The following is a 26,769-nucleotide window of genomic DNA, read 5'->3' on the forward strand; positions in this document are numbered from 1 at the left end:
GTCCTTCTGATCCTGCACCCTTTTAAATATTGAACCCCCTATTTTCTATGTCTGTCCACTTTCTTCCTACAAAAATACATCTCACACTACTTCATTGATCTTTATTGGCCACCTTCCTCCAGTCTTAAAAATATCTATTGACCACTACACTTGCCTATTACTCAGCCAATTTGTATCCATATTGCTACTGCCAAAATCATTCCATGAGCTGTAACGTTTCTCACAAGTATTTTGTGTGACACTATCGAATGTCTTTTGAAAGTCTGTACACCACACCAACACCATTGCACTCGTCAACCTAGTCTGTTACCTTTTTAACAAAATCTAAAACTTTAAATATGATAAACATGAAGGATGTTGTGTAACTTGAGAGGGTTCAGAAAAGATTTACAAGAATGTTGCCAGGTTTGGAGGGAGAGGCTGTTGTACCTGAGCTGTCTCCTCTTTGAAGATATCCCATTGTTCAGCTACAGTATTTCATGTCTACCTTTTGATCCAGTCAAAGTGGCCCAGTGCTATTCTTGCTCCATTAAAGTCAGCTCTTCCCTATTTAATGATTCTTATTTTGGATTGCTTGTCATCCTTTACTGCTGTAATCCTAAACCGTTTGATGCAATGATCGCTTTCTTCTAAGTGATGCCCCTCTGTCACGTGATTTGTTTGGTCCACCTTACCTCCAAGAACCAGGTCCAAGAATGCACTATTTCTTGTTGGGCTGGACACACTTTACTGCAGGAAGTTTTCCCGAACACAATCTAGGAATGTTTGCCCCTCACTGACCTTTACGTTATTACTATTTCAGTCTACTTTCGGGTAGTTAAAGTCCTCTATTATTACTATTCTGTACTGGCATGTCCTTTAGAACCCCTGCAGATTTGTTCCTCTATATCCATATACTTGCATTCTTTTTTGTTCCTTAACTCTAGCCAAACGCTAGCCTTGAACTCTCTCAGACATCCTCTTTTTTTTTCCAGCACAGCAATGCTCTTCTCAACCAACATCATCACCTTTTCTCCTCTCCTTTGTTTCCTATCCTTTCTGAACAACTTGTACCATGGAATATTTAACACCCAGTAAACCCATCCGGCGCCACACGCACACACCCTACTATTCTTGAGTAAGGTTTTTGTTATTGCTGCAACATCAGTCTTCCATATGGCAATCTGCCCTTTTCGCTCCCCAATCTTATTTACTGTACTCAGTGCATTCACCATCTACTGTCATTCTGATTGAGATTTCATTACTTTCTCAAGACTTCACACCTTTATTTTCTATTCTCTATACAAGTGGTATTCATCTCCAAGCATCTTGTGTTCCCTGATATTCCTGTCTGGTACTCTCTGTTGGTTCTCACACCTCTGCCAAGTTAATTTAATGTCCTCCCAACAGCACTAGCATAATACCCCGCCAGGAATTCTGTATGAGCTCTGTTCAGGTGTAACCCTTTTGGCTTGTACAGGTGCCATCTTCCCCAGAGCAATTGTCAGTGTTTTATCTCAACACTATATTCAAAGAATGTGTTACTCTGCTGCAACAGTACATCTGCTGACGTAAATATGAATCGGTTCCAGTCAGCGGCTTCAGTTTGCTGACTAGAGTAGTAATTTTTTTAAATGTGCAATAGAGTATTCTTTAACAAGCTATCAGTACATTCCCAATTAAAGATTGATTTTCTTTTGCACTGTCCCTTGGGCTATTTGAGTCTGTTCCCAGAATATTTCCGGAGTGTATACAAGAGTGGTACATATTGGTTTTCCTGTTGACTTTTCACTTGCCCTGTGCAGCAATTAACTGCTATTCAGTTTCTACCTGAGCAATCCAGCTAAGATTGGAAGTTCTTTTTCTAACAATTGCTACAGCTGTCACTGAGGCAACAGTGGTTGTTGGAAAGTGGTGTTTGTCTTGCCTTTTGCTCTGTTAAAACATCCTCCATAAACAGTAATTTATTCAGGAATTTACTGTGAGAAATGGCTGAGGCAGGTTATGGTTGTCCTAACACTCATTGGGAAACCTCCCAGTGTATGATATCACAATGATAAAGGCAACAATTTATTTTGAAACCTTTTTTGTATAAATCTAATTTTATGTTTTAAATAAGGAAGCAAGAATCTGATTTTAAAATAAACTTTAGATGCATAAAAGTATTTATGATGTTTAGCCTTGTACTGTATATTTATATTAAACAAGACAAACATATGAAAATGAACTTCAAATTCAAATATGTTTTTTTTTCCTTGTTCTGGAAGGGGATAATCGTTTTTCAAAAATTATGAATGATGTAAAACTGAAGTAAGAATGAAAAATACTGGCAAAAAACAAGTTAGCAGATCAAAGAACACATTCTGAGAATAAAATAACAAACCTTCTGACCGATTTGCTTTCAATTGTAATCCTCAGGTTAATGCCAGGACTACCTGCCTTTGACAATGAATATTTGAAATCGTATGATGACAATGGGAATGATGAAGAATATGTTTTGTGAGTAATGACCTAATTCTTTCTCTGAGCAAGTTTTTTGAAGTAACTTTGACCTCTTGACTGCTTTTCATTGTTCTTCCAATATTCTTACCAATTGGTGAAGAAAATGCTTAGACTTTAAGTGCCACTAAGAATTGAGTTCCATCTTACTGTAGTCTATCCTAGAGCTACTTCAAGTTCCTGCAAGTTCTAGTCATGGATAGAACTGCTGTTTAAGTTTGTTTCTGTCCTGTAATGGAATCTGTTTTGTGATAGTTCATCATTTTCAACATTTAAATGTGCTATTGTTGTCAACATTAAGGATCACCACAAAATTTAGGAAGATTATAAACCAAAAGAACCTTCAAGTGAATAAGATATTTTGGTTATTTATTTGTGACTATAGCATGAATATGCATTTGCCTTCCAAGTTTTACTGTTTTGCAGAGCTTTACAAAAACCCCCATGAATGTACTAAGCAGTTTGTTGCTGATTAGTTAACTCAGGGTATTTTTGTTCTATGAACACTACAAATTAATTATAATTCCATTATTCCATGAAGTGGGGCTTGTTTATTTTGTTGTGGAAGGTTCTAATCTCAAATTACTCTTGAAATTGTCATAAATAAGCAAAGGTCAGATGAGCCAATTAACAGATTCCCTAAGGTAGTGGTCATGTTAATCTTGTATAGACTTTTAAGATTTCCTTTCTCTCCCTTCAGATCACCACCTGCAGCACTTATGTCAGTAATTGGTATTCGGGAGGAAGATTTGGAAAATATTTTCTATAACATTCCAGTTGGAGAGCACACAGATATTAAACCACTAAGTGAAGCTTATTATTCTGTTCTGGGATATCTGCTTACATGGAAGCTTCTTCTAACATTTTTCAAAGCATCTCCATCTGAGGTAGATATGGGGATTAGAGTGCAAGTATTCTGCAACATGTTACTGTGTTTTGTAAATTTATCTTATTGTTTAAAATTACAAATCATACTCTCAACTTGTGGTAATGGAAAATTGGCATTAAATAAACATTTTGTAGTCATAAGAGGTATACAGCATGGCAACAGACCCTTCGGTCCATCCCAACCAGCTATCCCAACCCAATCTAGTCCCACCTGCCAGCACCCGGCCCATATCCCTCCAAACCCTTCCTATTTATATGCCCATCCAAATGCCTTTTAAATGTTGCTATTGTACTAGCCTCCACCACTTCCTGTGGGAGCTCATTCCATACCTGTACCACCCCCTGTGTGAAAACGTGTCCCTTAGGTCTCTTTTACATCTTTCCCCTCTCACCCTGAACCTATGCCCTCTAGTTCAAGACTCCCCCACCCCAGGGAAATGACTTTGTCTATTTATCCTATCCATGCCCCTCATAGTTTTGTAAACCTCTATAAGGTCACCCCTCAGTCTCTGACGCTCCAGGGAAAACAGCCCTAGCCTATTCAACTTCTCCCTATAGCTCAAATCCTCCTTCACTGGCAACATCCTTGTAAATCTTTTCTGAACCCTTTCAAGTTTCACATCAACTTTCCGATAGGAAGGAAACCAGAACTGCACGCAATATTCTAAAAGTGGCCTAACTAATGTCTTGTACAGCTGCAACATGACCTCCCAACTCCTGTACCCAAAACTCTGACCAATAAAAGAAAGCATACCAAACGCTCTTCACTATCCTATCTACCTGTGACTCCACTTTCAAGGAGCTATGAACCTGCACTCCAAGGTCCCTTTGTTCAGCAACACTCCCTTGGACCTTACCATTAAGTGTATAAATCCTGCTAAGATTTGCTTTCCCAAAATGCAGCACCTCAGATTTATCTAAATTAATCTCCATCTGCCACTTCTCAGCCCATTGGCCCATCTGGTGAAGATCCTGTTGTAATCTGAGGTAACCTCCTTTGCTGTCCACTACACCTCCAATTTTGGTGACATCTGCAACTTACTAACTGTACCTCTTTTATGCTCACATCCAAATCATTTATGTAAATGATGAAAAAGTAGAGGAACCAGCACTGATCCTTGTGGCACTCCACTGGTCACAGGCCTCCAATCTGAAAAGCAATCCTCCACCACCACCCTCTGTCTTCTACCTTTGAGCCAGTTCTGTATTCACATGGCTAGTTCTACCTGTATTCTGTGAGATCTAACCTTACTAATCAGTCTCCCATGGGGAACCTTTTGAACGCCTTAATGAAGTCCATATAGATCACATCTATTGCTCTGCCCTCATAAATCCTCTTTGTTATTTCTTCAAAAAACTCAATCAAGTTTGTGAGACATGATTTCCCACGCACAAAGCCATGTTGACTATCCTTAATCAGTCCTTGCCTTTCTAAATACATGTACATCCTGTCCCTCAGGATTTCCTCCAACAACTTGACCACCACCGACGTCAGGCTCACTGGTCTATAGTTCCCACCCTTCTTAAACATTGGCACCACGTTAGCCAACCTCCAGTCTTCCAGCACCTTACCTGTGACTATCATTGATACAAATATCTTAGCATGAGGCCCAGCAATCACTTCTCTAGCTTCCCACAGAGTTCTCTGGTACACCTGATCAGGTCCTGGGGATTTATCCACCTTTATCTGTTTCAAGACATACAGCACACTCTGTAATATGGACATTTTGCAAGGTGTCACCATCTATTTCCCTACATTGTAGAATGTAGAAAATTGGGAACACAAAACAGGTCAGACCATATCTGGAAAGGAAGGTGCCACTGTGTCTGGATCAGGCCTGAAATGTATATGACCAAAATGATTCTTCATAATTGTTGACTACACTGTTTTTACAGATTTTTCTGTCTTTGTTCTCCTTTTGTTCTTTGTGATCTATGTTTATTTTAATATGCTCAAAAGCAGATCGAGACTCCATCTCTCAGATTTGCACAAAACTCTCCTATGGCACTTTTGAAAATGAAGAGACGAGGTCTCCTCAGTGTGTCAGTCAGCATTTATTCCACAACCATTCTCATTATCCAGATTATTGCATTGCTCCTATTCAAGCCTTGCTGTGCAAAGCCTGTTCCCTGCATTTCCTACAGGTAGTTCTCCTATAATGCCATAGTTGTGTTCCAGCGAAACCTTGCTTAATAGAAAATTACTTAATAGAAATTGTGGGGTCTATGGGAAAGTGCGCTTGGGACAGACCCGCAAAAAATATCACTCACGATGGCTCAAAAGTCTAATGCAAAGTATAGCACAGCCTGAATGAAGGTTGAAATCATATTTGTTAACAAATCAAAATGAAATTTAACACAGTACATTTAAAAAATGTAAGAAAGCTGCTCTCTGTACAGTACCTCTCTCAGAGCACATGCGCACAGCACGAAAACAGCGCTGACATTGCACATGCGCAGAACCATACGAAAGCTGGCGCAGACATCACACATGCGCAGAATGGGGCGGACTCAGGTGCATGCGCAGAATGGCATGGAATTTTCAGCACAGACATTAGCGCATGTGCAGAATGAAGCATGCGAACCGGTTCCTCTTGGAATCGTGTTATTGTGAACAGAATCGTGCGTTCTCGAAAATATCGTTTCCTAATTCTTCAGTGACGCTATAGCCAAGTCGCACTGCCGAAACATGAGTTATCCCATAACTTCCTGTATATTAAAACAAAGATTGCACTTGAAAAATGCAATCTTTTTCTCGATATGAAAGTCAGTATATTGATGCACCTTTTCACTTTGTTTACTGAGCAAGAAAGATGCATTAATGCAATTCATGACATAGTACAAACTGATTTTAATGGGAGTCAAGTATGTTTTCTAAATCTTTCACTTGGAACTTTACTAATTTTGCATATGTGATCACAATCTTTTTAAAAAATTAAAGCTGCAATGTATGCACTTTTAATGCTAGAAGTTGAAGTGTGTCTTTCTTTATCTAGTCAATGGAAAGAAATCCTGTTCTCCACTGAACCATATGCAATGCATCAGTCTTGAGTTTTCCCACTCAGAACTGTTGCAAACTGTAATATGTATTGATCATGTTTTCTAAGTGTTTAGTGTAATATCTAGCACAGGTGGCACAGTGGTTGGCACTGCTGCCTCACAATTCCCGCCTCAGGCAACTGTCTGTGTGGAGTTTGCACATTCTCTCTGTGTCTGTGTGGGTTTCCTCCGGATGCTCCAGTTTCCTCCCACAGTCCAAAAATGTGCAGGTTAAGTGAATTGGCCATGCTAAATTGCCCGTAGTGTTAGGCTAAGGGGTAAATGTAGGGGAATGGGCCTGGGTGGGTTGCTCTTCGGAGGGTCGGTATGGACTTGTTGGGCCGAAGGGCCTGTTTCCACACTCTAAGTAATCTAATCTAATCTTTGAATCACTGAGAAGTATCTCTGAAATTATAGAAGTGTCCATTGTTACTGTATAAAGTTAAGTAGCATAATCCAGTTAAAGCAAATAAATGATTTTACTGTTTTCACTTAAAAATTGATAATTTAACAGACCTGAAATAATTGTAATTGCATCACCATTTTTATTTGGCAAGATGATGGAAACAAAGATAACATATTTCGAATATTTGTATGAAATTACCTTTTTTTTCTGTTCTCTAGTTGCGGGCCATATATGCAACTTATCTTCGCAAAAGTAAATGCCTACACAAATTACTGCAACATCTCTTCAGATTGATGCCAGAAAATCCAACTATTTCTGGACAGAGTGCTGATTCTACCAGTAAAGGTCAACGGACACTATTCAGTGAGAAACATACCATTCTTCTCAAAGGTATAAATAGAAATGAAGATAAAAGAAATATACACTTAAATCCATTAAAGCAGCACTGACTTTTGCTCAAAGACTCCCTGACATTGTTATGATTTTTCCAACGGTTGATGGTTAAATAAATATAGAGGACTGAGTAATTTACTTTATCTGGACTGTTGATAACATTGTGGGACTCCCATGAAATGCCCTTCCTTTAGAAGACCGTAAAACATAGGAGCAGAAGTAGGCCATTCAGCCCATTGGGTATTATCTGCCATTCATTAAGATCATAGCTGATTAGATAATCTACAACTCCTTTTTTTATTTTTCTCCATAATCCTTGATTCCCTTACTGATTAAAAAGGCTGTCTCTTGGCCTTGAGAATACTTAATGTCCGAGCCTCATCAGCCTCCTGTCGTATAGATTTCCACATACTCACTGAAAGAAGAAGTTCCTCAGCATCTCTGTCTTAAATGTGCAACCCTTATTCTGAGGTTATACCTTCTATCACTTGGCACTCCCACTAAGATAAACAATCTTTCTGCAACTACCCTGTCAAGTCCATTAAGAACCTTGTATGTTTCAATGTTGACCCTCATTCTTTTATATTTTAACAAGTACAGGCCCAGACTACTCAATCTTATCTCACAATTTAGTTTCTCAATACCTGGTGTCAGCCTAGTGAGCCTTCTCTGGACTAACTTTTCTACATTTAGATTATTTACAGTGCGGAAACCAGCTCTTCGGCCCAACAAGTCCACACCAACCCGCCGAAGCACAACCCACCCAGACCCATTCCCCTACATTTACCTCTTCACCTAACTCTATGGGCAATTTAGCATGGCCAATTCACCTAACCTACACACATTTTTGGATTGTGGGTGGAAACCGGAGCACCTGGAGGAAACCCACGCAGACACTGGGAGAATGTGCAAACTCCACACAGTTGCCTGAGGCGGGAATTGAACCCGGGTCTCTAGCACTCTGTGAGGCAGCAGTGCTTGCCACTGTGCCGCCCACAACTTAAATGCTAGTATGCCTTTCCTTAGATAAAAGACCCAAAACTATTCACAGTATTCCAACTATGGTTTGACTGGTGCCTTGTGTAATTTTAGCAAAACCTTCATTCCCTTTGAAGTAATGCCTAACTTTCCGTTTGCCTTCCTTATTACCCGCTGAACTTTTTGTAATTTGTGGATAAGGATAAGGACTGCCAAATCCCTCTGATCCAAAGCTTTCTGCCGTCTTTCTCCATTTGACTAATAGTTTTTCTATTTTTCCTGCCAAAATGCATAACCTTAAGTGTTCACATTATATTTGCACATATTCCATCTGTCAAGATTTTGCCCACTTACCTAACCTGCCTATATGCCTTTGCAGACTCTGTGTGTCCCTCGTCAAATGCCTTCTGGGAAAAAAAAATATTTTACATCCAGTGCTTCCCCTTTATTTATCCCACTTCTTACCTTCTCAAAGAATGCTAGTAAACATGTTAGGCATGATTTCACCTTCACAAAGCCATGCTGACTCTACTTGATTATGTTATGCATTTCTAAATTCTCTGCTATTACATTCTTTGTATTAGACCCTAACATTTTTCCAATTCAACATATTAAGCTAGCTTGTCTATGGCTACCTGATTTTTGCTCCTTTTCTTTTTAAATAATCATGATTTTTAATTTTTGAACAATCATATATCATTACGCAATAATTCTCTATCGCCATCTCTGCTTCAGCTTGCAGCTTAATTAAAATTTGGCTGTGTAGGCCCATCCTCCATTTTCTTTCAGAACCTCCCACTTTTTTAAGATGCTGCTTAAAAGTTACCTTCCATCAAAGTTTAGTCACCTGTTCTAATGTTTCTTCACTTCTGAAGAAGGGTCACTGGACCTGAAATGTTGACTGTGCTTTCTGTCCACAGATGCTGCCAGGCTTGCTGAGTTTCTCCAGCAATTTCTGTTTTTGCTTCAGATTTCTTTGGCTTGGTGATGGTTATTTACTCTAGTCTGTTTACGCTCCTCTGAAGCCATTTAGGATCTATTTTGACAGTAAAGGCACTATATAAGTACAGACTGTTGTTGTGTTAAATAAATCTGCTACAGACGTTTATGTATTAACCATCTCTATTTTTGTTTTTAAATAATTTAAATTTTGATTTTTAGTTTTCAAGACAACTTTACTAAGTGTTAGATTAAGACATAAGGTTTTTTTTTGCTAGAGACAGAAACTTTGAACACAGAGATTCCCAAGTTGGCTTGTGCAGTGTATTACAGCGTATTGGAAGACTTGCCAGCCACAGTTCGACTTTGGTGGAATAATCAAGACAAGCGTGTATCCAGCACAGTGGATAAATACACAAGTAGACATGTTAGCAGTTTCCTTTCTTCACAGGAAATTTCAGCTGTGCAAACCAGTACACAGTCATTCAAGAGCATGGTGGTTAGTAATCTTTTTAATGTATTCAAAATTCAATTTTGCTGTATGAAAAGCTATACTTGCGATAATTTATGTCAATTACCAAGACACTGCCTATAATGTATTAAGCACGCCAGCTATTATTCACAGTGTCAGCTCTTAAATGTTAGCAACAGGAAAGAAAGATAGACTAACAGAATGGACCAGACAGTGACAGGTGGAAAGTGATGCATTTTGGCAGAAAGGTTTGGGAGAAGCAATATAGTCTTCATGCAATATAGTCTTCTAAAGAATGTACAGTGACAGAGGGTCCTGGAAACGTTCACATGCATAGATTGTTGAAGCCTGGACAGCTTGAGAGATTGTGAGCTTCATAAATCAAGATTTTGAGTACAAAAGCAGCAAAGTTATGATGAACCTTTATAAATCTCTGGTTGGGCCCCAACTAGAGTATTGCATATATCCAGTTCTAGTCACTACACTTGAGTTAGATTGTGAGGATCCTCGAGGGGATGTAGTATAGATTTAACAGTACAGTTCCAAGGAGGAGGGATTTCAGCTGCAAGATTAGATTGAAGAAGCTGGGTTGTGACAGGGGAAATCTGATGGAGATGTACAAGACAATGACAGTTTAGACAAGGTGCACAGAGAAAAGATCTTGACATCAGCTGATGATGCAAAAACATCATAATGGTCATAAATGTAAGGTTTTAGCCCACATTCTCCACAATGCTTTTGGGCGGCACGGTGGCACAGTGGTTAGCACTGCTGCCTCACACCGCCAGAGACCCGGGTTCAATTCCCGCCTCAGGCGACTGACTGTGTGGAGTTTGCACGTTCTCCCCGTGTCTGCGTGGGTTTCCTCCGGGTGCTCCGGTTTCCTCCCACAATCCAAAAAATGTGCGGGTCAGGTGAATTGGCCATGCTAAATTGCCCGTAGTGTTAGGTTAAAGGGGTAAATGTAGGGGTATGGGTGGGTTGCGCTTCGGCGGGTCGGTGTGGACTTGTTGGGCCGAAGGGCCTGTTTCCACACTGTAAGTAATCTAATCTAATCTAATCTAAAATCAGAACAACCTGAGGAAGAATTTTTTTGTGCAGCAATTGGAAGTGATCTGGAGCTTCCTCTATCTAGAAATAAAAGATGGGAAGACAATTATGATTTCTAAAGAAAATTGAATGGAAGGCATTTGAGAGAATTAAACTTGCAAGGCTTTGGGGATGAAGCAGGGATTGGACCTTACAGAGAACTAGCGTGGACTTGTTGAGCCAAGTTGCCTCCTCTGTGTCATTATGATGTTAACTTGTTTAGAATGCAGTTACCTTTAATCTTTAGGCCCCTCTAACTAGTTGTAAGTGTTAACTTTTCAATTAATCAGAACTAAGTGCAGCAGCAAATGTGGCAAGAAAGCCAAAGACTGAAGAGCCTCAACACGAAAATTTGTTCTGATCAAAATAGACAAGTTGCTCAAGGTGAGGCAGCACTCTCTAGTATTGCACCCTGATCTCCCAAAACTCTCTCCCAATACCTTGCAGTTAGTAAAGCCTTTGACAAAGTTGCGAATGGGAGAATAATTAGTAAAGTTAGATCACATTGGATTTAGGGAGAGCTTGCCAATTAGGTACAAATTGGCTTGTCAGTAGGATTGTGACCAGCAGTGTTCTGCAGCGATTGGTGCTGGGTTCACTTTTGTCATTTATATAAACAATTTGGATGAGAATTCAGGGACCATGATTAGTAAGTTTGTGGATGACACCAAAATTGGTGGTATAGTCGACAATGAAGAAGGTTATCTAAGATTACAAAGGGATCTTGATCAATTAGGCTAATGGACTGAGGAGTGAAGATGGAGTTTAATTTGGATAAATGCGAGAGTCACGATTTGGTAAAACAGACTTTTAATGGTGCAGTTAATGGTAGGACCCTGAGTAGTGTTGTTGAATGGAGAGACCTGGAGGTATAGTTACATGGTTCTTTGAAAGTTGCGTCATGGGTAGACAGGGTAGTTAGAAGGCATTTAGCATGCTTGCCTTCATTGCTCAGACCATTTGAGTATAGGAGTTGTGATGTTACGTTGAGGTTGTACAGGACATTGGTGAGGCCACTTTTGGAGTACTGTGTACAGTTATGGTCGCCCTGCCATAGAAAAGATATTACTAAATTGGAGAGAGTTTAGAAAAGACTTACTTGGATGTTAACCGAACTGGAGGGTTTGAGTAATACGCATAGGCTGGGACCTTTTTCACTGGAGCGTAGGAGGTTGAGGGGTAACCTTGTAGAAGTTATTAAACATGAGGGGCATAGATGAATAGCCAAGGTCTACCCAACTCCCTAGGGCATGGGAGTTTAAAACTAGAGGGCATTTTTTAAGGTGAGAGGAGAAAAATTTAAAAGTGACCTGAGGGGCATCTTTTTCACAGAGAGGGTGGTTCATATATAGAATGAACTGCCAGAGGAAATGCTGCATGCAATCAAATTACAACATTTAGAAGTCTTTTGGATAGGTTCATGAATATGAAAAGTTTAGAGGGATATGGGCCAAACACAGACAATTAGGACTAGTTTAGTTTGGGACTGGTTAGGTTGGCATGGATGAGTTGGACCAATGGATCTGTTTCCATGCTGTATGACTCTCTAACAGAATGAAGGACTGCTATCAAAGTTCCAATTCAGAGAGAGAGAAAGCACATGGATGAAGGTTAGAGAGGCACATCTATGCTGGCTTCAGAAAGTGTGTGCTTCCCTGTGGCCCTTTCTAACATAATAAAGCCAAATATTGAGCTGAAACACTATGCATGCTTGATTTTATTTCCTGAAAGAGTGGCTTCTCAAATGAAATTCATATCACAACATAGGGATCCACTGTTCAAACAAAAAGTGAAATGTCGCAGCTGCAGAAAAGTGACTAGAAAATGTGTTGCTTCTGCAGCTTAAAGATGTGAACTGTGGAGTAATGTCAATTGTGATGAGACCGGTACATAGTTCTATTAGCTATGGTCTCACCTCACTTTAAAGGTAAATATTTACTTTGCCAAATAAAAACAAAGGAAAGAAATTACCAGCAGCAATGTTGATCGCAGTACTAGACCGGGTGTCAACAGTAGTATTCACTGAGCCATGTCGTCTTGATGATCATAATACACTGTCCACAACTTGACACCAAACATAACTGAGGACATCAGAATGATGTATTGTCAAAATGATGATAAGGGAGAACTGATGAAAGAGTTTATGGTAACATGGACTAAAACTTGTTTCAATTCTGATATTTCGGTGTTATGAGGAGCAGCACCCTGATATAGAGCCAGACTGTGACATGCTAAAGTAAATGAGCAACATGTGACACCCACACTGCCAGGGACAAAGGATGCAAACTCAACTTGAAGTTCTCGACATAAATATCTCAGAATATTTGTAATGTAAATTTAATATATATCACACTTTTTAATATAACTCTTAGCAGATTTGATGTAAATGTAGTTTGTAAATCTACATTCACTCTGGTTTGGTTTGGTAGTACTCATGTACAGCATAAATGCCAAATTGTGTTTCTGTGCTGAATATCAAAATGGATTGAGATTTGGGGTCACTTAAATGTACGATTGCTCTTTGAATAGCACTATCTATCTCTTTTAACCACCTAAATTGTGCAGAGGACAAAATTCATTTATACCAACAGGCCAACTATAAGCTGTGGGAATGCTATGTCATTTTTCCTGGACTATGGCACCAGTTTTATCATTGCCATTTTTATATGTTCTTAATACCAGTGGAGTGCAATAAGGATCGGTGCTGGGTCCACTACTTCTCATCATTTACATAAATGATTTGGATGTGAGCATAAGAGGTATAGTTAGTAAGTTTGCTGATTATATATCAGCAATGGACAGAAAGAAGGTTACCACTGATTACAACAGGATCTTGACCAGGTGGGCCAATGGGCTGAGAAGTGGCAGATGGAGTTTAAGTCAGATAAATGCGAGGTACTGCATTTTGGGAAAGCAAACCTTAGCAGGACTTATACACTTAATGGTAAAGTCCTCGGGAGTATTGCTGAACAAAAAAACCTTGGAATGCAGGTTCCTAGCTCCATGAAAGAGGGGTCGCAGGTAGATAGGATAGCGAAGGAGGTGTTTGATACGCTTTCCTTTATTGGTCAGAGTATTGAGTACAGGAGTTTGGAGGTCTTGATGCGGCTGTACAGGACATTGGTTAGACCACTGTTGGAATATTGCGTGCAATTCTGGTCTCCTTCCTATCTGAAAGATGTTGTGAAACTTGAAAGGGTTCAGAAAAGATTTACAAGGATATTGCCAGGGTTGGAGGATTTGAGCGATAGGGAGAGTTTGAATAGGCTAGGGTTGTTTTCCCTGGAGCGTCAGAGGCTGAGGGGTGAGCTTAAAATCATGAGGGGTATTGGTAGGATAAATAGACAAAGTCTTTTCCTTGGGGTCGGGGGGTCCAGAACTAGAGGGCATAGGTTTTGGGTGAGAGGGGAAAGATATAAAAGAGAACGGAGAGGCAAATTTTTCTCACAGAAGGTGGTGCGAGTATGGAATGAGCTGCCAGAGGAAGTGGTGGAGGCTAGTACAATTGCAACATTGGGTATATGAATAGGAAGGATTTCGAGGGATATGGGTCAGGTGCTGGCCAGTGGGACTAGATTGGGTTGGGATATCTAGTCAGCATGGACGAGTTGGACCAAAGGGTCTGTTTCTGTTCTGTACATCTCTATTACTCTACCTCTACTCCATCAAAATCAAATATGTGCATATATTAAATATTTGTTCAACAAGCTCACACTGACAGCCAGTGTGTATGTTATTATTATTTGTGTACACTTATGCTCGTATCGTGCTATTTAATTTTTAAGCTATTTGCACAGTCTGAGGACTGCAGTCGTTACTACAAAAATCAATGTCAAGACAGCAGATCTTCTTGGCAGTGTTACAAAGAACCAGGCATTTATGTTTCACACGAGTACTAACAAACAAACCTAGAGTGAATGCAGTTTTGCAAACAACATCGACGCCACATCTGCTAAGAAGTTAATGTTAAGTGTTATAATTATTTGTTCTAAAAATATAAATTGTAAATAGCCCACATGATTATGCCTAGAGTTCTATGTCGAGTTTCATGATGCATTCACCATGTTTTCTTTCTACTAGTTATACTCCCAAAGGATCGGAGACATTAGTTTGTAATATCACTCTTCAACCTTCATTGTAACTAGCCTTTGTTGATCCTACTATTGTGCTTAGAAACACATGATAGTCACTGATTTGCATTTCTGATTGATCAAAATTGCCATTCTAGTCAATATTATGAGTAAATCCTTCTGCCATGCAGTTAATCTGTACCATTTCTTTGATCATTTAAAAGCTTGATTAGATTACTGGAACACGTTTTCATAGTTTTTAGTACATTTATAGCCTGTTCTAAGAGCTGGCATTTCAAAAAAAAAATTAATTCACTTTTTTTATTGTTTTTTTTATTAGGTGAAAGCTCGTCCTGTGGCCCGAGAGGTACTTGCTACTTATTCTGTGGATGACATATTCATTGAGCTCATTATACAGTTACCAACAAACTATCCCCTTGGATCAATCACTGTAGAAAGTGGGAAGCGAGTTGGTGTGGCTGTCCAGCAGTGGCGCCACTGGATGTTGCAGCTAAATACATTTCTTAATCTTCAGGTACTGTAAGATCACACACAATTGGTTATTTTAACGTTATTTTAACTTCTGTTCAAACTAGCCTACATTAATAACAAGATTGACTTTTACTGAAAATTGATTTCAAATGTTCCTTTCCCTTGTTTCTCTTAATATTTTAGAATTATTTTCTCCTGTGGCCTACACAAGTTGTATCCAGGGCTAAAGCATGAGACGTGTTCTTTACTTTCTTTTAATCTGTCTAATCTACACAGGTGTGACGATGCTGCTTCTTTAACAAGGTTATGTCATAGAGTCACAGAGATGTACAGCATGGAAACAGTCCCTTCGGTCCAACCTGTCCATGCCGACCAGATATCCCAACCTAATCTAGTCCCACCTGCCAGCACCCGGCCCATATCCCTCCAAACCCTTCCTATTCATATACCCATCCAAATGCCTCTTAAATGTTGCAATTGTACCAGTTCTTGACTCCTCTAATTCTGGACTCCCTGACCCCAGGGAAAATACTTTGCCTATATATCCTATCCATGCCCCTCATAATTTTGTAAACCTCTATAAGGTCAGCCCTCAGCCTCCGACACTCCAGGGAAAACAGCCCCAGCCCGTTCAGCCTCTCCTTGTAGCTCAGATCCTCCAACCCTGGCAACATCCTTGTAAATCTTTTCTGAACCCTTTCAAGTTTCACAACATCTTTCCAATAGGAAGGAGACCAGAATTGCACGCAATATTCCAACAGTGGCCTGACCAATGTCCTGTACGGCCGCAACATGACCTCCCAACTCCTGTACTCAATACTCTGACAAATAAAGGAAAGCATACCAAGCGCCTTCAGGCAAAGGCCCTTCATCAGGAATTTTTTTTTTAAGCTGACTGGAGTAATCCTAACATTATGGAGGTTCCTAAAATATTAACAGTGCCATGTTTTAGGATCTTTTAACACTTGTATTTGTTTTCTGAGAAGGTATTACTCCCCTTGGATGACAGCAAAATTCCCTTTTTATCAGCTCCAAAATGCGTGGCAAGGCCTACACTTGGAATATACATCAACCCTCCTTTTTGTTTGTTAATAAATTTCTTCAGTCTGCCTAGGTATCAGTTTTGAAGGTATCAGTTTTTAAAAATGGTAAATGCACTATAGGTTCAATCAAATCATGGGAAAACTCTGAACTTTATACATGCTGATTTACAAGCCCAACACCAGGTAGAGAATTCACAATAAATAGTATGTTAATTTTTCGTTCTAAGTATTAACATTTCCTTACCAGTTTATGCAAACTGTAAAACCATCCAGTGGACAAAGATGGTGTGTTTACTTTTTATTTCATCAGTTCTTGGGATTGCTGTCGCCTCCAAGGGATTTTGTTGATCTTGTTATTTGTTAAGATTTGAGGTGGGGACACATGTGGAAAGTAAAAGCACCTTTAAAGGGAACTTGGAGTTGGATTTCACTGTACATCTAGAACCTTTGAGTCATATTAAAAGAAGAATAGTTTTTATGTTAACACAGTGCGCAGGAACATGAGTGTCTAAGGAGTTACATGTGCATCAGTTAGTCAAATACAGATATTTAGTCGCCTATGTTGGCTTACTATTGGTAGGTTATAATAGTGGAGGAAAACCTTGAATTTTTGCCATCTAATTTAGTATATCTTTGGTACATCTTTTGTTTCCTTCACTCCATAAAGTCTGATGGGTGGAAAGTGAGCAATTAACAGAGGATCTTTAGACAGCACATTCCAAACCCATGACCTCTATCATCTAAAAGGATAAGGGCAGCAGACACATGAGACATCATCACTTGCAAGTTCCTCTTCAAGCCACTATTCTGACTTGAATAATTTACAATTGCTTCACTGTCACTGAGTCAAAATTCTGGAACTCTCTCCCTACCAGCACGGTAGATGTCCCTACAGCACAAGCCTGCAAAAGTTCAAAATGGCAAATCACCACCAGTTCTCAAAGGCAGCTGGGGATAGCTAATACTGAGCCAGTTACACCCATATCCAAAGAATGAATTTTTAAAATTCATGAGTACCCATGCCGAAGATTGCTGTGCTAGAAAAACACAGCTGGTCAGGTAGTATCTGAGGAGCAGGAGAGTCTACATTTCGAGCATAAACTCTTCATTACGAATGAAGAGCTTATGTTCAAAACATCAATTCTGCTGCTTCTCAGATGCTGCCTGACCTGCTGTGCTTTTCCAGCATCACACTTTTCGACTCTGATCTCCTGCATTTGCAATCCTCGCTTTCTACAAGTACCCATGCACCAAGCCAGAAAAAATGTAGATCGATTGCAGTCTACATTCTATTGAGGAAAGTATTGTTATCATAACCTTATATTCAGTCACAAGGATATGAGTGCCACTGGTTAGACCAGCATTTATTACCTGTGCCTAATTATCCTTGACAGGGTGCTGCAGTACATCTTGAAGATAGTATTCACTGTATGTTGATAGTGAATGTTGAAGGTGTTAGATAGGGTGCCAATCTATTGGGCTTCTTTGCCCTGGTTAGTGTTGAGCTTGTTAGTGTTGGAGTTGTTAGCATCGCACTCATCCAGGCAAGTCGAGAGTATTCTATCACACTCCTGACATGACTGGATAGGTTTACAGGAGTCAGGAGGTGTTACTTGCTGCAGAATTCTCTGCCTGTGTCCTGCTGTTGTGGTCACAGTTTTTATTTGTTCAGTTCTGTTTCTGCTCCATTAGTAACTTATGTATTTTGAGACCTTGACACTTGTTGACAGGTTGACATGTTTGACAGTCCCAAGAGTTTTCTGCACCATTTGTGCACAATTTTCTGGAGAGCCCAGAATCTTTCCCTCCCCCTTCCCTCTCCACCCCTACACAGAAAAGATGCCAGGTGCCAGACTCACCCCTGCCCTTAAGGATCATTGCCAAAGGTTTTATCGGACCATGTCCACTGGAGTACTTCACTCTCCAAAGGTGTATCTTGGCCATCCAAAATGAAATGCACTGACAACAAACATGCTCTTACCTGTTCTAATCTCCATACTCCGGGGACTCGAATCTCATTTTTTGGATGACAACTGGTCTTTTAAACCACAGCTTGTCCAGTCCTAATCCTGTAAACATAAGGGAGGCCAAGTTCAGGGGAAAAACTTCAGGGCAGAGATATTTTCCCTCCTGGCAAAAAGTGGGGTTCTAGTCTCAACTGAGCTAACAAATTCAAGATTTATAACAGTCTGGACATTTTGTGCTCTTGAAGTAGAGAGCAGAAAATGAGCTAGTGTTTCAGCTCTTAATCTCAATTCCAAAGTGAGTGTGAAACTTCAGATGTGAATAGAGTTAAACAATTTGCCAGCACTTGATCTTGAGATTCTCACATGAACAGAGGTTGTTTAGACAATAGACTGCTGAGACCTCATGTAATATTGCCTCAACTACCACGAGAGGAAAAGGGAGCCTTGCTCATGGCCATTTACTACCTGATCAATGGACTGTTCTTTAGAGACCTTCTGGTACAGCTGTTAATCATCAGTAGGAATTAACAAAAAAAAATAGATTTTATTATCAACTAAATAATTTTGCAAAAAAAAATTGGGTCAGGAGAATGAAAGAATAAAAGTCTTAGTTTTGTCACTTTGCTTAAAGATATCATGTCAGGTAGAGTGGTTCTGGGAGCCTTGTAAAATCAAACTACTTGCTTTTAATGTGGTCGTAGTACAATATTTGCATATACATGGTATATAAAATCTTCAATATAATATTTTTGCCTTGGTTATGTTTTATAATGCTTATGTAAGGTGAGTTAACACATTTAAGTAGCTGCATGGCCAGAGTAAGCACAAACCCATAAACTATCTAATTTTTGTTTAAATCCCTAGGAAATGTTTTTCCTTTGCACACCTTTAGTGATGGACCTAATAATTAAAGCTGAGCTGAGGAGGGATTCCATCTCTCAAATGGCCAGTTAGTCTTTGGAGTTCTCTTTCATTGTGAAAACTGGAACCAGGCTCACTGCCCATTGGATTTACTCAACCCTGAGTTCCACAGAGTTTTGATCTAAAATGAGCAATGGGTAATGGGGGACAGACAGAACAATGAAGTTAAGAATTAGATCAGCTACGATATTATTCAACAGTGACTCGATGGCTCAATGTGCTAAATTCCCTACACCTGCTCTTACTTCTTATCATCTGATAGTGTCATCCACAGGTTCTTTACCCAGAAACTGCCTGACTGACAGGCTTGGTTTCCACTTGGATGGGGAAAGCAGGAGAGTATGAGTCAATCTGGAGTGAGGAAGTGCAATCTAAGAATGTGGATCAAAAGTCTCATGTTATTGGGTGAAATGGCAGGGTGGTAGTTGGTGGGTGTTTTCTGATGTTGGGCTCAGGCCAGTACATGGAATCCACTATATAAGGGGAAAGACATTGAATCTCCACGATCCACCTGTGTGTAACTGCCAAGTTTTCAGAGGTTCGGGAAACTTGGCTTTCCATAGTTAAATTCAAAATGTTGAATAACAATGAAACCCTCATGACAATGTTTAAAATACCAACCCACTTTATTGGAGCAGATAGGTCCTTCCCACGAACCTCAATTAAAATGAGAAGTTGATTGATTGGTAGTGGTATCAAGAGTAGGAGTATGCCATTTGGCCCCATTTAAAATGGTTTAAAAACTTGTTACTGACAGAGATTACTGTAGTTTCTGGAACATTCCTAATTAACTATACAGTTTTATTGCTTCATGTGGTGTTTCCATAGAATGGTAGCATCATAGAAGGCCTTGCATTGTGGAAGAGCAATGTTGACAAACGATTCGAAGGAACAGAGGAATGCATGATCTGCTTCTCAGTAATCCATGGCTCTAACTATTCGCTTCCGAAGAAAGCCTGCAGAACCTGCAAAAAAAAGTTCCACTCAGCCTGCTTGGTAAGTTGTTTAAACTTGAAAAACAAATTTAAAAGTTGTCAATAATATCAGTAATCAGAATCTTTTTCAAGTTGTAGCTTCCATATTGGTATCAGGAGAATTGTGGACATCAAAAGGTCTTTATATTTTTTCTAATAATTATTCCTTTCTCCAATAATGCATCATAGACAACTTTGTTATGTATTATTCTTTAATAGGGCAAGTATATACTATGCTTTTCCTCTGTTTTATAGAGTCATAGAGATGTACAGCATGGAAACTGACCCTTAGGTTCAACTGACCCATGTCAATCAGATATCCTAAATTAATGTAGTCCCATTTGCCAGCATTTGACCTATATCCGTCTAAACCCTTCCTATTCATGTACTTTCCTATTCAGATGCCTTTTAAATGTTGTAATTGTACCAGTCTCCGTCACTTTCTTTGGCAGCTTGTTCTATACATATGTCACACACGTGAAAATGTTGCCACTTAGGTCCCTTTTAAATCTTTCACCTTAGAATAATTACAGAATGAATTCCAGTTCAAACACTGGAAAGTCCCGCACCTCATAAGTGAGTGTTCCAGTCACAATGTCACAAACAGTGAAATTGTAAACGGTGACCATTTTTAAATGAGTTAACAGCATGTATTGTCCACCTTAGCATTAAGAGGTAACCAGTAATGCAAGAATGAAGTCATGTGTAAACAAGCCCAGTTTTGGGTGACTTATTCCCATCTTTGAAAACCATTCATTGACCAGTTGGGTTTTGAAATCTATCTTTCGTTTTCTCTCTGATATACATGAACTTCACCAATTTACAGTATGCGAATCTGACACCAACTCCTTTGAATTTTTAAAACCACATTTTTATTCAGTTTTTTTGCTCCCTTGTGAGAATTTGCAACTTTGAAGCATCAGGGTGCATAGCATAAATGGAAATGCAATGCTAATTTTGCAACTTGTACTTTACAAAAGCTTTTTATTTCTACTTTTGCGAGGTGTGGTGGTGAACTCCTAATATTATTGGATCAGTAGTCTAAAGACACAGGCTAAAATCATTAGTCATTGGCTCAAATCGTACACAACTGGATTTTAACAATAGTCTTGAAGCTATTGCTTTTCAGAAACACACATCTGGTTCACTTTCTTGGTGGGCTAATGAACTTGTAAGCTTTATGTTCACACATTGATTTATTGTTGCATTAAAGGTATTCAAATAGCATTTGTTGTTTTGTCAGTGCAACAACTATCAGTCTATTTTAACTAACATAAATATTTAAAGGGAAATTTTAATCAAAAACACAAAAACCTTTGCAGCACTTACCTCCTTATCCACATCTTGTATTTGTCCTTAATGTTTAAACTTTAAATGTACTATTTTCCTTCTAGTTCGCCTTCATTAAAATAGAAATCTTCCATTTTTCATGTTTCTTCTTTCTGTTTGCTCTACCACCTGTTTTGGAGGTGAGAGTGATTCTCAATAAACACCTAACATGTTCTGTTACATGCCTATTTGAAAGGCTGCTATATCAAAATTGAACCAATCCACCATTAATAAAACGAGGTTGATACTTTGACTTTTTTATATAGAATGTTCTGATGTCAAATGTCTTTAGCTAGCACTTTGATCCTGGTTGTTGTTGTTTGAGAAGATGAATAAAGGTTTCACTTTTAATAAATAAAAGTAGGTTTCCTTAAGAAGTTGGTCATAATCAAGTGTGAGGCAAATGTAACATTCATTAATTCAATCCGATTGCTTTACCTTACAAATATTAAAATTCAAATGTTTTAAATTATTGTTTCACTATACACCTGTGCTGCTGCATAATTTCAGCTGTTTGCTTGAATAATGACAAAGAAATTAACTTTTTCTCCAATAATGAAATGTTGCAAAAATGTAAATATTTGGCTTTAAAGAACTGCACTTATTCTTCACTATCATGGACATTACTAATGGATTGTTAAAATTTTCTAAACCCCTTGGAATTTATTTGTCTTTCTGGCCATTCATTCAACTTTTTTTAGTAGACTTCAGTTTTATTTTCTAATTTTTCTCATTTCTTCAGATTGTTCTGAAATGTTTCACTGTTGTCAAATTGTTTTGTCTGAAAAATCCACAACTTGTTAAAATCAGTAAGTAATATTTAATAAAAAAAAGTAGATTGTTACTATTCAGAATTATGCTAAAAGCAGTAATTTTCTTTGGACTGCGAAACTACGGCATATGAATGGTAAGATTGCACTTATTTCTACTGTGAGGTTGAGATTTTCAAACATGGATAAGTATCAGTGAAGTGTAAATAAATAATGGAAACAAGATAAAAATTTGGCAGTATATCTTTCATTCTTTCTTCTGACATCACATAGAAATCATCTGGACTAGGAAACCTTTAATATCTATCAAAGTTATCTGGCACTGAAGAGACAATGTGTGCACAGTGCAGCAAAACTGATTAATGCCATCTTTGAAAGTATTCTGGGATTCAAATGAATGGACAATCATATAGCTGAAACTTCCTGTATTTCTCTTTGTGATATTTATCTATAATTGAAAATTAAAGTTAAAATGAGGAAGAATTTGATTGTGCTTATGTTTAGAAAAAAACGTGCTTTTAAACTCTGAAAGTGCCTCAGACTTACTGAACCAATGTTTGCAATGTTTTTATATTTTTCTTCAATAGTATTAAATAATCTATTTACTAACTTTTAAATTTTTTGTTTACAGTACAGGTGGTTTACTTCAAGTAACAAATCATCATGCCCACTATGTCGAGAGACGTTCTTTTGAGACAGTTTGGCTACTCTTCTGATTAAGCGCCATACACCAATCAAGGCTATTTGGAGGGTCAGCAAGTGGCAATATTTGAATATCACAGCAGAATTTCACAGTATATTTGTACACTTAGCCTCTAATCCAAAATATAATCTTGGTGTATTTATGTGAATTAACACTTGACTAAAAAGCATCAGTAATTTTCCACAATTAAATTAATCAATTAAATGAATGGTAATATATTAAAAGATTATTTACCAATTTATTTTAAGATAAGTCTCCATGCTCCAATTGTCTTTCTGGTTTGTGGCAACTTGCCTATTTTTCTTAATTGGTGCTATTGTGGATCAGCTACTGGGGAATAAATGCACAAAAGTGTTGTCAGAATGAATTTTTTTTTTATTCCCTCATGTTGTAGGATAATGTATTTTTTTCACTCATCAGTAGGTTAACCAAACATTCACATCATTCTTACCTTCCAGTAAAACAAGGCGGTTTTAATATCATTATCGTCAACTTCCTTCTAATTCAAATATTGTGATATGAATCTTTATTGTTAGTAATATTCTGCAAAATGAAGTGTATTCTGTAGTGTAAATGAGTAATACCTGCACCAGTTAATTTTCTTCTACCTATAGTTTTCAGTCTTAATTGAGCCTCATACAATAATTATTCAGATTAGCATTCATATTAATATTATGAAGGCCATCAATTTCAACACTTTGTTGTAGCTGAACAAACTTTCCAGCAATTCTTCCTCTAAACCAGTGTTGATGCAAATTTCAATTCTAATTTCAATCTGCACATCCACAATAACCTGTTTGGATGCAGGGCTACCACTTTAGAAGTGCTGTACGATCCCCTACTTCACAAAGCTATATGTAAAACTTAGCGAGTTTTGAGAAGGTTTGTAGCATAGGTTGAGGTTTTGTATGTAGGTTTGCTCAGTGAGCTTTAAGGTTCATTTCCAGACCGTTTCATCACTCTACTAGATAACATCTTTAGTGGGCCTCAGGCGAAGCACCGCTGAAAATTCCTGCTTTCTATTTATACGTTTGGGTTTCTTTGGGTTGGTGATGTTATTTCCTGTAGTGAAGTCATTTCCTGTGGTGAAGTCACTTCCTGTTCCTTTTCTCAGGCGTGGTAGATGGGGTCTAACTCAATGTGTTTGTTGATAGAGTTCTGGTTGGAATGTTGTGCTTCTAGGGATTCTCGTGCGTGTCTTTATTTGGCTTGTCCTAGGATGGATGTGTTGTCCCAGTTGAAGTGGTGTCCTTCCTCATCCGTATGGAAGGATATTAGTGAGAGAGGGTCATGTCTTTTTGTGGCTAGTTGGTGTTCATGTATCCTGGTGGCTATTTTTGTGCCTGTTTGTACAATGTAGTGTTTGTGACAGCCCTTGCATGGTATTTTGTAAGTGACATTAGTTTTGCTTGTTGTCTGTATAGGGTTTTTCAAGTTCATTAGCTGCTGTTTTAGTGTGTTGGTGGGTTTGTGGGTTACCATGATGCCAAGGGGTCTGAGTAGTCTGGCAGTCATTTTTGAGATGTCTTTGATGTAGGGGAGAGTGGCTTGGGTTTCTGGACGTGTTTTGTCTGCTTGTTTACGTTTGTTGCTGAGAAATTGGCGGACTGTGTTTATTGGGTACCCATTCTTTTTTAATACACTGTCTAGATGATTTTCCTCTGCTCTGCGTAGTTCCTCTGTGCTGCAGTGTGTGTTGGCTCAGTGAAATAATGTTCTGATGCAGCTTTGTTTGTGGGTGTTGGGATGATTGCTTCTGTAGTTCAATATTTGGTCTGTATGTGTTTTCCTGTAGACACTGGTTTGAAGTTCCCCATTGGCTGTTCGCTCTACTGTGACATCTAGAAATGGCAGTTTGTTGTTGTTTTCCTCCTCTTTAGTGAATTTTATGCCAGTAAGGATATTATTGATGGTCTTGTAGGTTTTCTCTAATTTGTTTTATTTAGTGATGACAATAAATAAACAATATGGGATTTCCGATATCAGAATTCTTAGCAGAGGCAGTAATGCAGAGACTTGAACAAACAGCTCTGCCAACTATCCAACCCAAAATTTGGGTCCACTACGTGGATGACACCTTTGTCATCACAAAACAAAACAAATTAGAGGAAACCTTCAAGACCATCAATAATATCCTTACTGGCATAAAGTTCACTAAAGAGGAGAAAAACAACAACAAACTGCCATTTCTAGATGTCACAGTAGAGCGAACAGCCAATGGGGAACTTCAAACCAGTGTCTACAGGAAAACAATACATACGGACCAAATATTGAACTACAGAAGTAATCATCCCAACACCCACAAACGAAGCTGCATCAGAACATTATTTCAATGAGCCAACACACTGCAGCACAAAGGAACTACGCAGAGGAGAGGAAAATCACCTAGACAGTGTATTAAAAAAAAAAATGGGTACCCAATAAACACAATCCGCCAATTTCTCAGCAACAAACGTAAACAAGCAGACAAAACACATCCAGAAACCCTAGCCACTCTCCCCTACATCAAAGACATCTCAAAAATGACTGCCAGACTACTCAGACCCCTTGACATCATGGTAACCTACAAACCCACCAACACACTAAAACAGCAGCTAATGAACTTGAAAAACCCTATACAGGCAACAAGCAAAACTAATGTCACTTACAAAATACCGTGCAAGGGCTGTCACAAACACTACATTGTACAAACAGGCAGAAAACTAGCCACCAGGATACATGAACACCAACTAGCCACAAAAAGACATTACTCTCTCTCACTAGTATCCTTATATACGGATGAGGAAGGACACCACTTCGACCGGGATAATACATCCATCCTAGGACAAACTAAACAAGACACTCACGAGAATTCCTCGAAACATGGCATTCCAACCGAAACTCCATCAACAAACACAGAGTTGGACCCCATCTACCACCCACTGAGAAAAGGAACCGGAAGTGACTTCACCAGAGGAAATGACATCACCAACCCAAAGAAACCCAAACATATAAATTGAAAGCAGGAATTTTCAGCGGTGCTTCACCTGAGGCCCACTGAAGATGTTATCTAGTAGGGTTACGAAATGTCTGGAAATGAACCTTTCAGCTCAGCGAGCAAAACGACATCCAAAAGTAAAATGTAGCCCTATGTGGTGAGAGACTACACAAGCTTAAAGCAGTCATCTACGTCCTCTGCTGTTTCAACTTAGGTACTAATTAGCATTCCAACTCGCAAAAGAGAAAATGTTCAGGTGCACATTTTAGCTACCATACACAGAAATCTTACTATCATTCCTTAACATTCAATGACATTGCCCTAACTGAATCCCCACTATCAACATGCTAGGGGGTTCCATTGACCAGAAACTCAACTGGACTAGCCATATAACTACAGTGGTTACAACAGCAGGGAAGAAACTGGGTATCCTGCAGTGAGCAACTCACCTCTTTACCCCCTATAGCCAGTCCACCATCTGCGAGGCACATCATTAGTGTGATTGAATTCTCCCACTTGCCTGATGAATGCAATTTCAAGAATGCTCAAAAAGCTTGACACTGTCCAGGACAAAGTTAACATGTTTGATAGGCACTATGTTCACAAGCATCCACTCCCTCCAGCACCAATCTCAGTAGCAGCAGTGTATATCGCCTAAAAGATACACTGTAGAAATTCACCAAGGCTCTTTAAACTGCATCTTCCACACCCACGACCTCTTCCATTTAGAAGGACAAGGGCAGCAGACATAAGGAACATCACCACCTGCAAGCTCCTCTCCAAGCCACTCACCATCCTGACTCGGAAATGTATATGTTGTTCCTTCACTATTGCTGAGTCA

The 26,769-nt window shown here is 39.0% G+C and overlaps 1 protein-coding gene across 1 annotated transcript in view; it reads left to right on the forward strand.

Moving 5' to 3' along the window:
• The window catches only part of ltn1 (listerin E3 ubiquitin protein ligase 1), a 165,718-nt gene extending 142,412 nt beyond the window's left edge, over positions 1–23,306 (forward strand). The window contains exons 24-30 of the mRNA XM_043700680.2: positions 2,398–2,478; positions 3,179–3,365; positions 7,030–7,201; positions 9,400–9,620; positions 15,093–15,287; positions 20,004–20,171; positions 22,880–23,306. Of these exons, the coding sequence (XP_043556615.2) occupies positions 2,398–2,478; positions 3,179–3,365; positions 7,030–7,201; positions 9,400–9,620; positions 15,093–15,287; positions 20,004–20,171; positions 22,880–22,942 (1,087 nt within the window). The 3' untranslated portion in view covers positions 22,943–23,306. The remainder of the gene's footprint in view (positions 1–2,397; positions 2,479–3,178; positions 3,366–7,029; positions 7,202–9,399; positions 9,621–15,092; positions 15,288–20,003; positions 20,172–22,879) is intronic.
• The last annotated feature ends 3,463 nt before the right edge of the window (positions 23,307–26,769 follow it).

The sequence above is a fragment of the Chiloscyllium plagiosum genome, unplaced genomic scaffold (assembly GCF_037043375.1).
Source record: "Chiloscyllium plagiosum isolate Xiang-an unplaced genomic scaffold, Cpla_swu_hap1 HiC_scaffold_12, whole genome shotgun sequence".
Taxonomy (NCBI): domain Eukaryota; kingdom Metazoa; phylum Chordata; class Chondrichthyes; order Orectolobiformes; family Hemiscylliidae; genus Chiloscyllium; species Chiloscyllium plagiosum.